This window comes from Rhinatrema bivittatum, chromosome 14 (assembly GCF_901001135.1).
Source record: "Rhinatrema bivittatum chromosome 14, aRhiBiv1.1, whole genome shotgun sequence".
In the NCBI taxonomy this organism is placed as follows: Eukaryota; Metazoa; Chordata; class Amphibia; order Gymnophiona; family Rhinatrematidae; genus Rhinatrema; species Rhinatrema bivittatum.
The window spans coordinates 23,393,502-23,407,425 of record NC_042628.1 but is presented as its reverse complement, the minus strand read 5'-3'; the positions used below and the strand labels follow the sequence as shown (position 1 = coordinate 23,407,425).

Sequence of the window (13,924 nt, the reverse complement as noted above, 5' to 3'; positions counted from 1 at the left end):
GACAGGAACTTCCTTATATCGAGGGATCAAATCAGGGCGCGCCGCGGAGCTGAGACCCACCCTTGGCCCGACATGAGTCCGGGAGGTCCGCGCGTGTGCTTGGGGCATGGCTAACATGGCCGAGGACGCGCGAGCCTCGGCATGAGGCCTGGCGCGCAGTGGAAGGCCCGGCGACCGCTGCGGGACGCCGGGGCCTGGCAACTACCGCGAGGGAGGTCGTCCCGGGGACCCGCTGTGGAACCATGAAGGTGAGCAGGCCCACGCGCGGGACGGGCACAGGCGCGTAACATACAGGCCATGTTTGTGGAGTAATCTTGAAATTGTTGAACAGTCAACATTTTCCCCAATCTCAGTCAGAGGCCTCTGTCATTCTTTTAAAATAATCTTAGGCCCCAGCGAGCTTCTACAGCAGTTTCCTTAATCCACGCTATTGACTTTGGAGGAATGGCTTGATTACAACAGTGTCTGGGTGTTCCAAAATCTTTCCACTTTAACAGTGATGGGCCTGACAGTGCTCCAAGGCAACATTCAAACACAATGACATTTTCTGTGCTCCTGGCGTTCTTTTGGCAGCTCCGTGTTTTGACCTTTGCTTCATGTCACATCATACAACATAACAGTTTGATTGTTCATCCAGGAAGATTTGAATCAGCTCAACCACTGTGACTGGACACAGACAGGCTCTATTTAACTTATTATGAACCCAAACTAATTTAGGCTTGCTATTACAAAGGGTGTGAAGACAGAAATAAACGCTTTTTTTTTTTTGTAATTCTTAATTACTTTTGGAATATTTATATAATTGTTCTTTCACAATGAAGTATAGAGCATGCTGTGCAGATCAGTGAAACAAACTTCTGCTTTAATGCATTGTGATTTATGTTTCTCAGCAAAATATGAAAAATGTACAAGGGTGTGAAGACTTTAGCAAGGCACCGTACAAAGTTCTAAGTATGCTTGACGTATCAGCTCCACATCGCTGACCCACATGCAGAATCTCATTTGGCCTAAACATATAATGCTATTACATAGTGCTATCTGCAGCAAACAACTTCTATCAAAACCTTTAATACAATCTGTGTAAGACAAGATTCCTCAAACTATTACACCTCAACAGCCGAAGTCGCTGCGGGGAAACACTATCATCATAGGAATCAATGTGTCAATTTTCAACACTTTTATTCCCCAATACTAGTCACTATATTTTAGAAAAAAATGTTATATATGCATTTAAAATAGTCCATTGATTCACTCAAAACATTTTATATGCATTTGTACTTATCTTATTCAAAGGCAAAAAGTCCAGACCGGTCTTTATCACAAAACATTGAACCAATCAATGGATTCATTAAGGCTGCTGGGAGTCGCATTATTCAACTTGAAAATCCACATCTGTTCTTTCAGTGCTAAACGTTTTAAACGATCATCCCCTCTTTGTGATAAATTTAATTTCATTGGTTGGTGATGAGACGTCCATGGTTAAATCATGGTTGCTACACATCCGTTACAGAAGCAAGGTTTCGTTTCGACAAGATGGCGAGTTCCCCTGAGGCAGAGAGTCATTAAGAGCACTCTCGAAAATACTGACAGCGTCGGGTGACCGGTCTGGACTTTTCATCTTGAATAAGATAAGTACAAATGCATAAAAAATGTTTTGAGTGAATCAACAGACTATTTTAAATGCATATATAATTTTTTTTTCGGAAAAATAGTGACTAGTATTAGGGAATAAAAGTGTTGAAAATTGACACATTGACAGCAACTTCGGCTGTTGAGGTGTAATAGTTTGAGGAATCTTGTGTTACACAGATTGGATTAAAGGTTTTATTAGAAGCTGTTTGTTGCAGATAATATTGTCAGTTGCACAACTTCACCTTTGTGCTATTTTGATAGTAGGGTTTTTTTATTACACAGTGCTAAACACTCATAATCGAAAAATCCATCAACATTCAAGTAAGCCAAATCCTTGCCAGATTTAGTATTTTTTTTTTTTTAATTCCAGTACAATAAGCAATGGAACAATACCTTGTCAAAAGCTGTCCCAATGGCATTTTCTAAAGACAAATCTTCTACTTCGAGAGCTGGGTGGTAGCGCTTTAGTTCTTTCAGACATGCGTTCATGATATCCAGTACTGAAGTCTGGATGGCCAGCATGGATGGAGTCATGGCTACGTGCAACTCCACCACCTCCGGCTTGTGTCTTTCTAAAAAGGAGTTCACAGCCACATGAAACCTACGGAGAAGCCACAGAGAAGTCAGCGCTTCGGTGTCTTGAGATACAACGTACTGGGCGTGATGCTTCTATGTGGCGCACATCCAGGGAGAGCAGGTAAGCCATGCACTGAATGCTGGCAAGTAGAATAACAGGAGATGTCTAAGGTTGGCGTGAATGGAGTGCTTGTGTTTCCAGAATTGGACAAGCCGCTCAAAACAGAGCCAAGGAATCTGACCGGGGTCTATCAGCCAAGAATAAGTTTCACTAGAGAAAGAGCCAGAGAAAATATCAAGACTCCCATTGTGTACAGTGGTTTGAATCTGTCCAGATTTTAAAAGATTAATTAGGCTCAACTGGATTTCTTACTTACACAGATGTAACTAAGAGCTTTTGTCCTGTTCAGATATGGTTAATGGCAGAGGCGTTGCTCAATATTTAAAAAAGATTCAGGATTAAGTGCCACAGGTTCCCTCACCAAGATTATAAAGCCTCTCCCTTCCTATGCACTCCCTCCACAGTCACTTCCTGTGTCCTCTCCTCTCCCTCCAACCACTTTTCCATGGCCATGGGTCCTCTCCCTCCTCTCCCTTCCCCAGCATGCACTCCCAGGCCCTGCGGCAACTTCCGTCCCTCCTTCTCACCAAGGAAACCCATGCAAAGGGCAGGGACCACTCGGGGCCTACCAGCTCGGATTTTCTTTCCTGTGGCCTCTGCCACCAATTGAAGATCTCTGCCAGTAGGGGAGGGGGAGTGGTGATGGTCGGGGGGGGGGGGGGGGGGGGAGACTATGGTTCTACCAGCTGTGGCAGCTTCATGCCAGCCCTGGGCGCTGTCAAGTAGAATCGGGGGTAGGGGCCTCGTACGCCTGGGTTAATGCACTTTACAGTAAAAACTGGATTTTCCAGAACTGTCATGAAACGGGAGTCTTCAAAATGTTCTCTGTTAACAGTCAGTGACTGAAACATTGCCAGGGAGTCTGCTTTTTCGGTGGCAGCCCCCAGCATTTGGAACTCCCTTCCAGAGGCATTCCCCGCCTGACCGAAAATTCAAAGGCTTTCAAATCAATGCTAAAAACGGACCTATTTAAGCAGGCCTTTCACTAAATATTTACAGAGATCTGTTCTCCTCTTCTGAGATCATTTTGTATAATCTGATTCTGTTTGTTTTACATTGTGTATGTAACCTGTAAATCGCTTAGGTACCTGTGAGCGATTGATAACTAAATAAAACAAAGCTAAAAACACCAAGAGGCCAATATTCAGTAGGCTGTTTAATGGAAAAGTTATCCGGCTAACATTAGCTGCATGACTTGTCCCATATATTCAGCGGGATAAATGTGTTTGAATATAGCCAGATAGGTTTTCAAGTTATCTGGCCTTGTGTGGCCGGATAACTTTCAACTTAACCGGATATCTTCAAAGATATCCGGTTAAGTAGCTGTCAGTGTCACTCTAAATAAATAAATAAATAAATAAATAAATAAATAAATAAATTCTAAGAGCCCTCAGCCTGTTTGTGAGCCTTCCCCTCCCCACCTCCACTGAAGCAAGTTTAAATATACCCGCTAACCTAGCCGGATATACCTGATATTCACCTAGGTTAGCCGGATATCTTAGCCCCTCTTTGGAATGCCCCCGAAACACTCATTTAATATCCGGCTAAATTATATAGACAGATAAGCAGTTATCCTGCTATAATTTAGCCGGATACATGGCCGACTATGCCGTATTTGCCATTTAGACAGATAACTTTTGTCTAAATGGATTTTGAATATCCACCCTCAAATTTCCAAAGTACTCACTGCAGATCCGAAGTTACTTAGAGAGCTGCAGGGTCTTAGATTTTGTGCTGTTAAATGGATCAGTGGTTTGGTTCCACGCATTTACAACTTCTGTCCAAGTGCTCTTTTGTCTCTCCCCCAGCAATATGCAGTGAGTCAACTAAGAATTATATTCAAACATTTCATGATGATGTGCCCATCCTCTGACTTTCAGTCCCATCTGGGAGACTATCGAAAAGCAAAAAAAGAGAGAGACCATCTGGAGAAGAGGATGTGACAAGTAAACACGCCAGGGATGACATCAAAGGAAAAGCAATCAAAAGATGCATCTGGACCCCACAAGCAACAAACATGGCTACTGGCATGCAAAATCTCTGAGCCAACTGAAATACAGAGGATGGAAGGAAAAGCGCAGGGACCCCCCCCCCCCCCCCTGTATTGATCTTCTGCACGGACACCGAGTGAAACTTTGTGACCATTAACAGTTTCCAAAACAAAGCAAGCGAGCGACCAGAAACCTTCGCATACCGACAGTACACGTGCACAAAGCTATTTATCCAGAAAGAGAACAACCGAAACCTCAAGATCACAAGGAAAGAAAATAATGAAGGGAGAAGGTTTCACCAAAATGAAAGACGATTAGGATGCTGCTCCATGGGAAGGAAGCTTACCTGGGCCACAGGTAGAGCCTTCGAACAAAGAGGTTTCTCATGACGCGCTCCACCTGGCAGAAGCCCGTGTGAAAGGCAACAGCATTGTCCGTGAAGGCCTTGATGAAGCCCTGCTTGTTCTTCTGGCGATAGAGACGCAGAATAAATGCTTCCTGGCAGGACTCAATGATTTTGTGGGCTTTGTACACCAGGATACCTGACAGCATAGTAAGGAAATGAAATCTTTTTCAGTCCAAAAGGTGAAATAATCATTTATTTATTTATTTATTTATTTATTTATTTATTTAGCATTCGTTTACATACCGAGGTATAGCAGACATTGCCTTCACTCCGGTTTACATTATAACAAACCAGTTACATTTAAATCCATAACAGTATAACAGAAAACTGAATCAAAACAATAACTTAATATCAGTCAATAAATACATTATACATTAGATATATGACTGTATACAAATCTTGTAGGGGGACGGTTGATACCGAACAAAAATGAGAAAGGTTTCTGTGAGTTGGGGCGGTCGTCGTAGGAGGGGGATTGCTAGCATAAAATGGAACGCGCAGTGGATGTGATCAAAGATTTATCCTCTGCTGCCATTGGGTGAGCAGCCATTGTAAGACTGTGTGAGTAGCCAAGCTTTAAGTTCTTTTTTAAAAGATTTAAAGCTTTCTTGCGAATTGAGGTGATGAGGTAATGAGTTCCATAATTTTGGGCCTACGATGGAGATGGCTCTATTTCTTGTGGAGGACAGTTTGGCTTGTGGTAGTGAAGGAACATCCAGCTGAATTTTATATATTGATCTTGTCGTACGTGATGATTTATGTAAATGTATAATGTTGTCCAGGGCAGTGTAGTCTGCTTTATGAATTGTCTTGTGTAGGATTGTGAGGACTTTGTACTCTATTCTTTTCTCAACTGGTAGCCATTGTAAGTTGTAGAGTACTGGGGATATGTGGTCGGATTTTCTTTTACCAGTCAGGACTCTGGCAGCTGCATTTTGGAGTAAAGTAAAAATTATGGTTTTGACTCTTATTTATGCCACTGGATTCTTAGCTCTGTTTCCTCCCTTGGTATAATCTGTTTCATGTCATGGTATAGATTTATTTTTTCACACTTTTTTGGAGTTGCACCTTTTTAATTACAGCAACTAATTTTTTTAAATCTCTTTCCTTGGGTTAGTTCTTTCAGTTGGTCATACTAAGTTAATGTTTTCCATGTCAACGTGTTTCCTATTCGGGTTTCTGAATCAGCTCTAATTTACTTACATTTGTAATAGCAATTTGAAAATTATATTCCACTTTCCATGACCAATGGACATTCCAAGGTGGATTACATCAAGCAAAAAGAAATAAATACAACATAATACGAACATTCCCCCTAATAAAAGCAGGTAAGCCACAATATATAAACTATAGGCAAATCAATAACACACAATAAATGTTAAAACAGGCAAACAATGTCAAAACAAGATATAATACAACCCCAAAATCCTAATCTATAACAAAAAAAGAAAGACAATTTCCTATACCCTGCTATCAGATCCCATTAAGACACGTAATCATCTGTTTTCTATTCTCTTTTTCAGTTGAAGAAAAAAAATGTATTGCCAACAGCAAAAACACAAGAAATTCATAAGATTTCTGACAGCCACTAGTAAGGAATCCCATAGCGTGAGGGCTATTCCCAAAATGGCTCATTCCCTAGATCTGACCTGAGAGAGAGAGTCTTTGCTGACAGGAACCACATCCTCATTTCCTGGTTAGAACGCAAAGCTCTTGAAGGAGCACTATGTATAATCTATTTGTCACATCAGAGGGGTCAATACCACTATTGAGTGAAATACCAACAAAAAGATTTTTAAAAAAATGTATTCTGTGTATCACTGGGAGCCAGTAAAAAGGTAGTAATAATTGGGAAGCCCGCTCCCATTGCCTGCTACCCATAATAATCCTTGCTGTGGTTTTCTGTGACACCTGTGGGCAAGCCAACACTCTCTTTGGGAGCACCACAATAATCAAGTGGGTCAATACCATTCTGCGATCTTGTGCTAACAAGTAAGGTCTTACTTGCTTGATTAATCTTAAAAGGCCTTCTTGTCTCTAACTGGACTTGACTTTCCATAGTTTGGAAATCCAAAAATGATTCCCAAGCTTTTTACCTGAGTAGACAGCTTAATCCACGTTTTCCTTAGATCGGTCCTTGAGAACATTTCTGGAAAGGGGGAAAAGCCCATCTATAAAATGTCAGTCTTAAGTCAGACAATTCTGAGGCATCCAATAAGCCATTACATCAAAGAGAATCTTAAGAGTCTCCATAGATTTATCTAGGAAGAGTTGCCATCATCTGCACAGATAGAAACCTCTCTCTTTTATGACAGTCCCCAGGGGATAAAGGTATACATTTAAAAAGAATAGGGGATAAGGGAGAGTGCTGAGCCCCCCCCCCCAAAAAAAAACAAACAAAAGTCAAATGCCCTAAATTGCACCCTTTGGAATCTATTCACTAACAAAGATTCAGCACTTCAAAGCTACCCCCTCCATATCGATATCTGCTACCCAAGTAAGTAATCATCTAGGACTTCCCCCTTTTCTCTCCCCCTCCCCACTACCTCCCATTCCTTCTAGAGGGCTGTGAATTCTGCCTCCACAACCACTCCAGCACCTCCTGGCCCAGGGAGCAGAGTCAGGTTTGGAAATAAAGCCATAATGTCTGAGGAGAGATGAGTCGTCTCCTCCTATCTACTAGGAGGCTCCTGATGAATTGAAGAGACTAAGAATTGTAGATATAGTCAACCATCATTGTTGCACAACTGCGACCTCTATTGGTGATGATTTGGTTACCAGGTTTTGGAGAGTACAAAGGTCTGCAGTCCATGGCTGAGGACTGTTGTTGAAATAGTTGGGCTTGACAGGAAAGAAGATTAAATATGAAGAATATTTACAAATAGTTACAAATGAAGGCTCGTGGAGGCCATAGTTTCTCTAAACATCATTTTCAATTAAGCTGGAAGACCAGAGGCCCAGGAGTTAACTACTGGGCAAAAGGAAAAAAAAATGCTTGCATTTCCGAAGGAATGCAAGGCATTTCACAACAAGAGGGATTTGAATAACTTTGGTTTACCTCCCAGTTGGCTTTATCTACAATGAAACTTCCTAATGGTGTTTTAACAGAATGCCTCAACAAGCTTTGCCATGAAAAGAACCAAGAAACGTGTATCCTTCCTTCCAGGATATTTTACTTTAGAAAGCAACAAAGTGTCTCTTGGTGTAAAAAATATCAAATCCGTCGAATGGAGGAAAACGAAAATACTTCACATATCCAGGCTTTCTACTTTTTTCTAGGTCTCCATCTATTTTTATTATTTACGCTGCCATTTTCATGTACAGCGGGGTCAGGCGCATAGACAGACATAAGAACATAAGAAATTGCAATGCTGGGTCAGACCAAGGGTCCATCAAGCCCAGCATCCTGTTTCCAACAGAGGCCAATCCAGGCCATAAGAACCTGGCAATTACCCAAACACTAAGAAGATCCCATACTACTGATGCAATTAATAGCAGTGGCTATTCCCCAAGTAAACTTGATTAATAGCCGTTAATGGACTTCTCCTCCAAGAACTTATCCAAACCTTTTTTGAACCCAGCTAGACTAACTGCACTAACCACATCCTCTGGCAACAAATTCCAGAGCTTTATTGTGCGTTGAGTGAAAAAGAATTTTCCCTGATTAGTCTTAAATATGCTACTTGCTAACTTCATGGAATGCCCCCTAGTCCTTCTATTATTCAAAAGTATAAATAACAGAGTCACATCTACTCGTTCAAGACCTCTCATGATCTTAAAGATCTCTATCATATCCCTCCCTCAGCCGTCTCTTTTCCAAGCTGAACAGCCCTAACCTATTCAGCCTTTCTTCATAGGGGAGCTGTTCCATCCCCTTTATCATTTTGGTTGCCCTTCTCTGTACCTTCTCCACTGCAATTATATCTTTTTTGAGATGCGGCGACCAGAATTATACACAGTATTCAAGACGCTACGATAAAGAACTTTAAATTGGTGGCGTATAGTGCTGGGCCTTTGTTAATATTATACTGTTAAGACCATATTCACAGAAGGAAGTATATGGAGAGGTTATTGCTCAAGATAAAAAGCATCGTGCATTTTGTACAACTGCACAACAATTGTAGAAATTTGAGCACATTTATCATTTCCTGGAAAAGCCAAATGTGTGCTGAAACTGGAAAAGCCTAACATTTGGCAAGATACATGGTTTGTAATATATATTGTGGATTGGTTTGGTCACAACTATATTGTACGCAGACATGATTACATGTATAACATGTTAACGCCCCCTGATGAAGCCAAGCATTTGGCGAAACAAGAGCCCTTTGTTGGGAATATTTGAATATAGTTCTAAATTTTTGAGAAGAGCAATATTTGGAAACTGAGGTAGGTTTTTAATGGGTGAACATTTTGTATGATGTGAATGTTATTTGTTTTAATTATGTGAATTAAATAAATTGAATATATTGCCATTGGGTACTTTCTGTGGTTGCGCTATCTTTTATTAAGCCAATATATTGCATTTTTAAAAATCTCTTCCCTTAAGGATCTTTAACCACTGCATAGCGTATCACCGGGTAGGCAACTCCAGTCCCGTAGGCCGATCAGGTTGTCAGGATCTCCATCCTGAATATGTATGGATATCTTCCATGTCACTGAGGATATCCTGAAAACCCCACTGGATTCCAGCAGTAGAAGACCGGCCTTACCTACCCCTGCTGGATCATATCATTGGTGACATAACAAATGAATATTATGGCTCCCTGATTACAAACAGTACAATAACATCATGATTTCCTTTCATCTGTATTGATGGGAGATGCTAACAAGAACAAACTTTAAAAAAAAAGTCTTTATATTCTGATTTCTGATGCATCCCTATGGATAAAGTGCGACCGTGATAGTTTTGTGTTGTAGTCTTTAACTTAGTTAATCACAGGTATTCCATTCCAACTTCTTTGTCTGCTGCTGAATTTAGCTGACATCCTGAGGCTTTAAGGAAACATTCCATTTTAAAAGAAATATAGGTCAACAAACAGGTTGCAGGTGCCACCTTTTTATTTAAATAACTTCATATATTTGCGACCAACTTGCCAGAGGTATGCTCCCTTCAGTAAACCCTGGCAAGTTCATCACAAATACATTAGGTTAGTTCAATAAAAACATATCACCTACAACAGGGGTGTCAAATAGTAGTTTTCTAGGGATGCAAAACTGTATGGTTTTCAGATATTTGCATACAATTGAGGCAGTGCTTGCAAATGTAACTCATGCACTTCCCATTTCATATCCCTGGCCCACGACCTATTTGCTGACCTTTATTTCACTGTTATCTCCGTGGAATAACACCGTAAACCACCCTACTTCATCCAGTTTTAAAAGAAAGCAATCATTTACTAGTTTGTAAACCTCATTTTTTCTTAACATCTCTCCTGGATCATCTTTGTGCCAGGGAAATTAAAGCTGTCAAGAAGCAAAATAAAAGCAAAGCTACAAAATTCTGTGTGAAATGATAAAAATCAATATTATTCTTGTTTTTTTAAATAATTTCTGCAGCTCCATTATAGAATAGGAGGGAACTGGCAATGCTGACATCTAGTGGCAAAAGGAACAAAAAAGCACCTCCCCAAAACAAGCCTCTGTACCATGATACATTCTACTGAACCAAACCAGAGTCCAGCAAATCTTCTGAGCCATGACCTCCCCACCCACCAAAGTGTAAGTGTAAGTGTGTGTGTGTGTGTGTGTGAGACTTATGCTAAATTATATGCCAACCCCCAAAATATAAATAAACAGAAATATAGAAATGTTATTTCAAACAAGAAGGTATTTAAAAGAATTCAATCTGAACAGGTATAAATATGGTTTCTTCTACTGCTAATATTGAGAGTTAAAACATAAATTCAAACGTATTAATGATCCGGATGCTCTATGAGATCTCCTTCTCCTGATGAAGCCCTATTTTTAGGGCAAAAGAGAAGATCTTTTGTCGAGAGTGGAGATAAAAGAAAGTAGATAATTAGTATCTGATATACATATGACTAATGCAATAGAAGCCCATCTGAGGCACTGAAGCAAGACCGCGTGTGAAGAGTTCCACTGGAGTAAATCCGAGCAGCCTACTGTTTGAAGAGCAATGTTTCATATTGCATGCTACATTGTAACATTTATTACAAACATCCAGCTTGTTCACAATGTAACTGTTTTCTAAGAACAAAAGGATAATTCTTTGTGATTTTGATATTCTGTTGCTAAGTCTTTTTTCATTTTCATTTATGTATTGCTATTTAACATATTTAAATGACATCTTTGTAAAGAATTTTTTAAAATAACTTCTTGTGTGAGATTTATATTTCTATGTATTTATATTTTGGGAGTTGGCAAATTCACAAAAGTGTGGTATATCTGTGAAAGAAGATAATTTAGCATAAGTGTTTTTTTCTTTTTTGGGTATTCTTCACGAACACTTTTTATTTTTGTATAACTGCCGTTTGTGTGTTTATATACATGTTAAAGTCTCTCACCAACCAGCCAAATAGCAAGCAACCATGTTGCCAGTCAGAAGCTCATAATCCCAGATTTGATTCTCTTCAGGTTGCTGATAAGAACAATCAGATACACAAAAACACAAAGAGAGGCAGAAACCACATCACATCCAGACAGGTACCTCACAGTAATAGTCGCACAAAGTCCTTCCACTGCCAGACGTACATAAGAACATAAGAAAATGCCATACTGGGTCAGACCAAGGGTCCATCAAGCCCAGCATCCTGTTTCCAACAGTGGCCAATCCAGGCCACAAAACCCCGCAATCCAGGCCACAAAACCCCGCAAAAAAAGAACTATACAGCCCCAGAATACAATATACCACCCTCTGGGGAAATGAAACAACCCCGATTGCTATAGATCTCTACACAGATACTACACACTAGCAGAATCTCTCTACTTGGTCATATGCACAGAGCAGATTCAGACCCTCGCCACATACAGAATAAAGAATCACAAATTAGGACCAGCAAGACACAGACAAAAAACTGAAATTGAAATCCCAAGAAGCGAGACTGTGTGTGTAAGAATGAAAAAACAGAACCACTATTCCCAAATAAAATCAAGAAACATAAAGCATCAATTGTAATAGTAAAACCATACTAATAAAATAATATTTTAAAAGTACTGACAAATAAAATAACTTCTATTAATTAAAGTCATACATTTTTTTAAATTTCCCAAGTACCAGCAAAATATTTCAAAACAGCACACATATCAAATAACACCCAATACTTAAAACTAATAAGGATATTAAAAAAGCCCCTGCTGTCCATATCTTGGAACTCTTGATTTCCAGTCACCCAGAGATTGTTGAGGATTAGGGGGCTGAGGGGCACACAAATATTACCCTCTCTCTCTCACACATACACTTGCATGTTCACTCTCTCTCACACATACACTGTCACATACACACATGCTCTCATACACACCCAAACACTCTCAGACACAGACTCTTAAGACCCTCTTTCCCCCCCCCCCCCCCCATGCACACAAAAGCTCTTACTCCCCCAGATTCTCTCATACATACACAGGCTCACCCACACAGATCCCAGGAAGACATCCATTCATACACACAGTCCCCCAGGCAGGTTCATTCCATTATTTCTCACACACACAGAGACAGACCCCTAGGTAGGAACCAATTCATTCTCACACACACACACACACAGACCCCCAAGACAGGTACCAATTCATTCTCACACACACACACACACAGACCTCCAGGCAGGCACCAATTCATTCTTACACACACACAGAGACCCCTAGGCAGGCACCAATTCATTCTCTCTCACACACAGAGACCCCCAGGCAGGCACCAATTCATTCTCACGCACACACACAGGCCCCAGGCAGGCACCAACTGATTTCACACACAAGCTCCAATTCATAAACATGCAGGCCCCCACTTTGTTTTGCCGGCAGTCCCAGAGCCTCTCTCTCCTCTGCTGCCGCTGCCATCGTCACCACCGCGTGGCCGTTGGGAAGGAGCAAATCACTCATCTCTACTTCTGCATCCTCTGTGCCGGCCCCGTGATATTAAAAATCTGCGGGGCTAGTACTTCCTCGATTCTGCTCTCGTGCTACTCTCGCAAATTCTAATACAAGAGGCCTGCAGACAAGGGGAGGGTGACCTCCTCTACTCAGCCGCCACTGGATGAGGTCCACTGGTGGCTTCACGGCCTCTGTCCCCATTTTTCATCCGCCGGTGGGATCGGGTCCACCAATGGCCACATGCACCTTCCCCCGAGGTTTGCCACGTTCTGGCTCACTGCTGCCGGCAGCCCCCTGGAAGCCTGTATGCTGCCTCCTGGGGGGGGGGAGTGCGCCCCCTATTTGCACACCCCCGTCCTAAACATTATTGCTTTTTCAAGATGCATTAATTCTGTAAGACACTTTACAAGATATTTACAAATCTTCCATAATCTTCAGGGCCTAATCTCCTCTGGCATTATTTAAAATGCTCCTTAAAGTAAATACACAACACTGATGAATGAGCATGCATGAAATGGGAATGGACAAAAAGGAATTTCATAAAGCAGTTACGGTCCTAAAAAGTAAAGATTTAATGGCATTTTTGTGGCTCGGCAGCCCAAAGGTTAGTACCTGAATGTAATCCGCTTTGAAGTACCTGAAAAAAGTGGAATATAAATCAGTAAAATAAATAGTAACCGTCCAGCTTGGCCCACATTACATAGCAGCCTTGACAGGATTATGACCAACTGAAACGTCAATGGCAAAAAATATACATTCCTTTCCTTAAAATTAGGATGCCAATTCAAAACTCTACGAAGATTCAAGTTTTTGTACTGGCTGTCTACAAAGTTATGTAGAAAATAATTTAAAAAGCATTAAAGACATAAATTGTAACATCACTAAGTCAAATTCCCAGTAAATATTTTTTTATACTGCAACCGAGCATCCTCCAAATACTTTCTAAACAGAGCACACTGCAGGCTGGTTTTGTAGAGGAAATGCATTTAATAAAAAAAAAAAGAGGCAAAAATACCATGCTATCAGGGATGGAAATATTTTTAGTAATTTAAATACCAGCCAAAAGATGTTAGGGGCCATGGAATTTTGTTTACCTATTTTTTCACTCTTTTGTCGTTGTTTCTGTTTTAATGGTTATTTTGTTTGGATGTTCTTCCT

The 13,924-nt window shown here is 40.8% G+C and overlaps 1 protein-coding gene across 2 annotated transcripts in view; it reads right to left on the bottom strand.

The window, feature by feature from the left end:
- Window positions 1-13,924, bottom strand: part of ERCC4 (ERCC excision repair 4, endonuclease catalytic subunit) — a 34,672-nt gene that overhangs the window by 18,461 nt on the left and 2,287 nt on the right. For both annotated transcript variants that reach the window (XM_029576624.1, XM_029576625.1), the window contains exons 3-4: window positions 4,667-4,862; window positions 2,026-2,233 (exon numbers count right to left, since the gene is read on the bottom strand). In XM_029576624.1, the coding sequence (XP_029432484.1) occupies window positions 2,026-2,233; window positions 4,667-4,862 (404 nt within the window). The remainder of the gene's footprint in view (window positions 1-2,025; window positions 2,234-4,666; window positions 4,863-13,924) is intronic.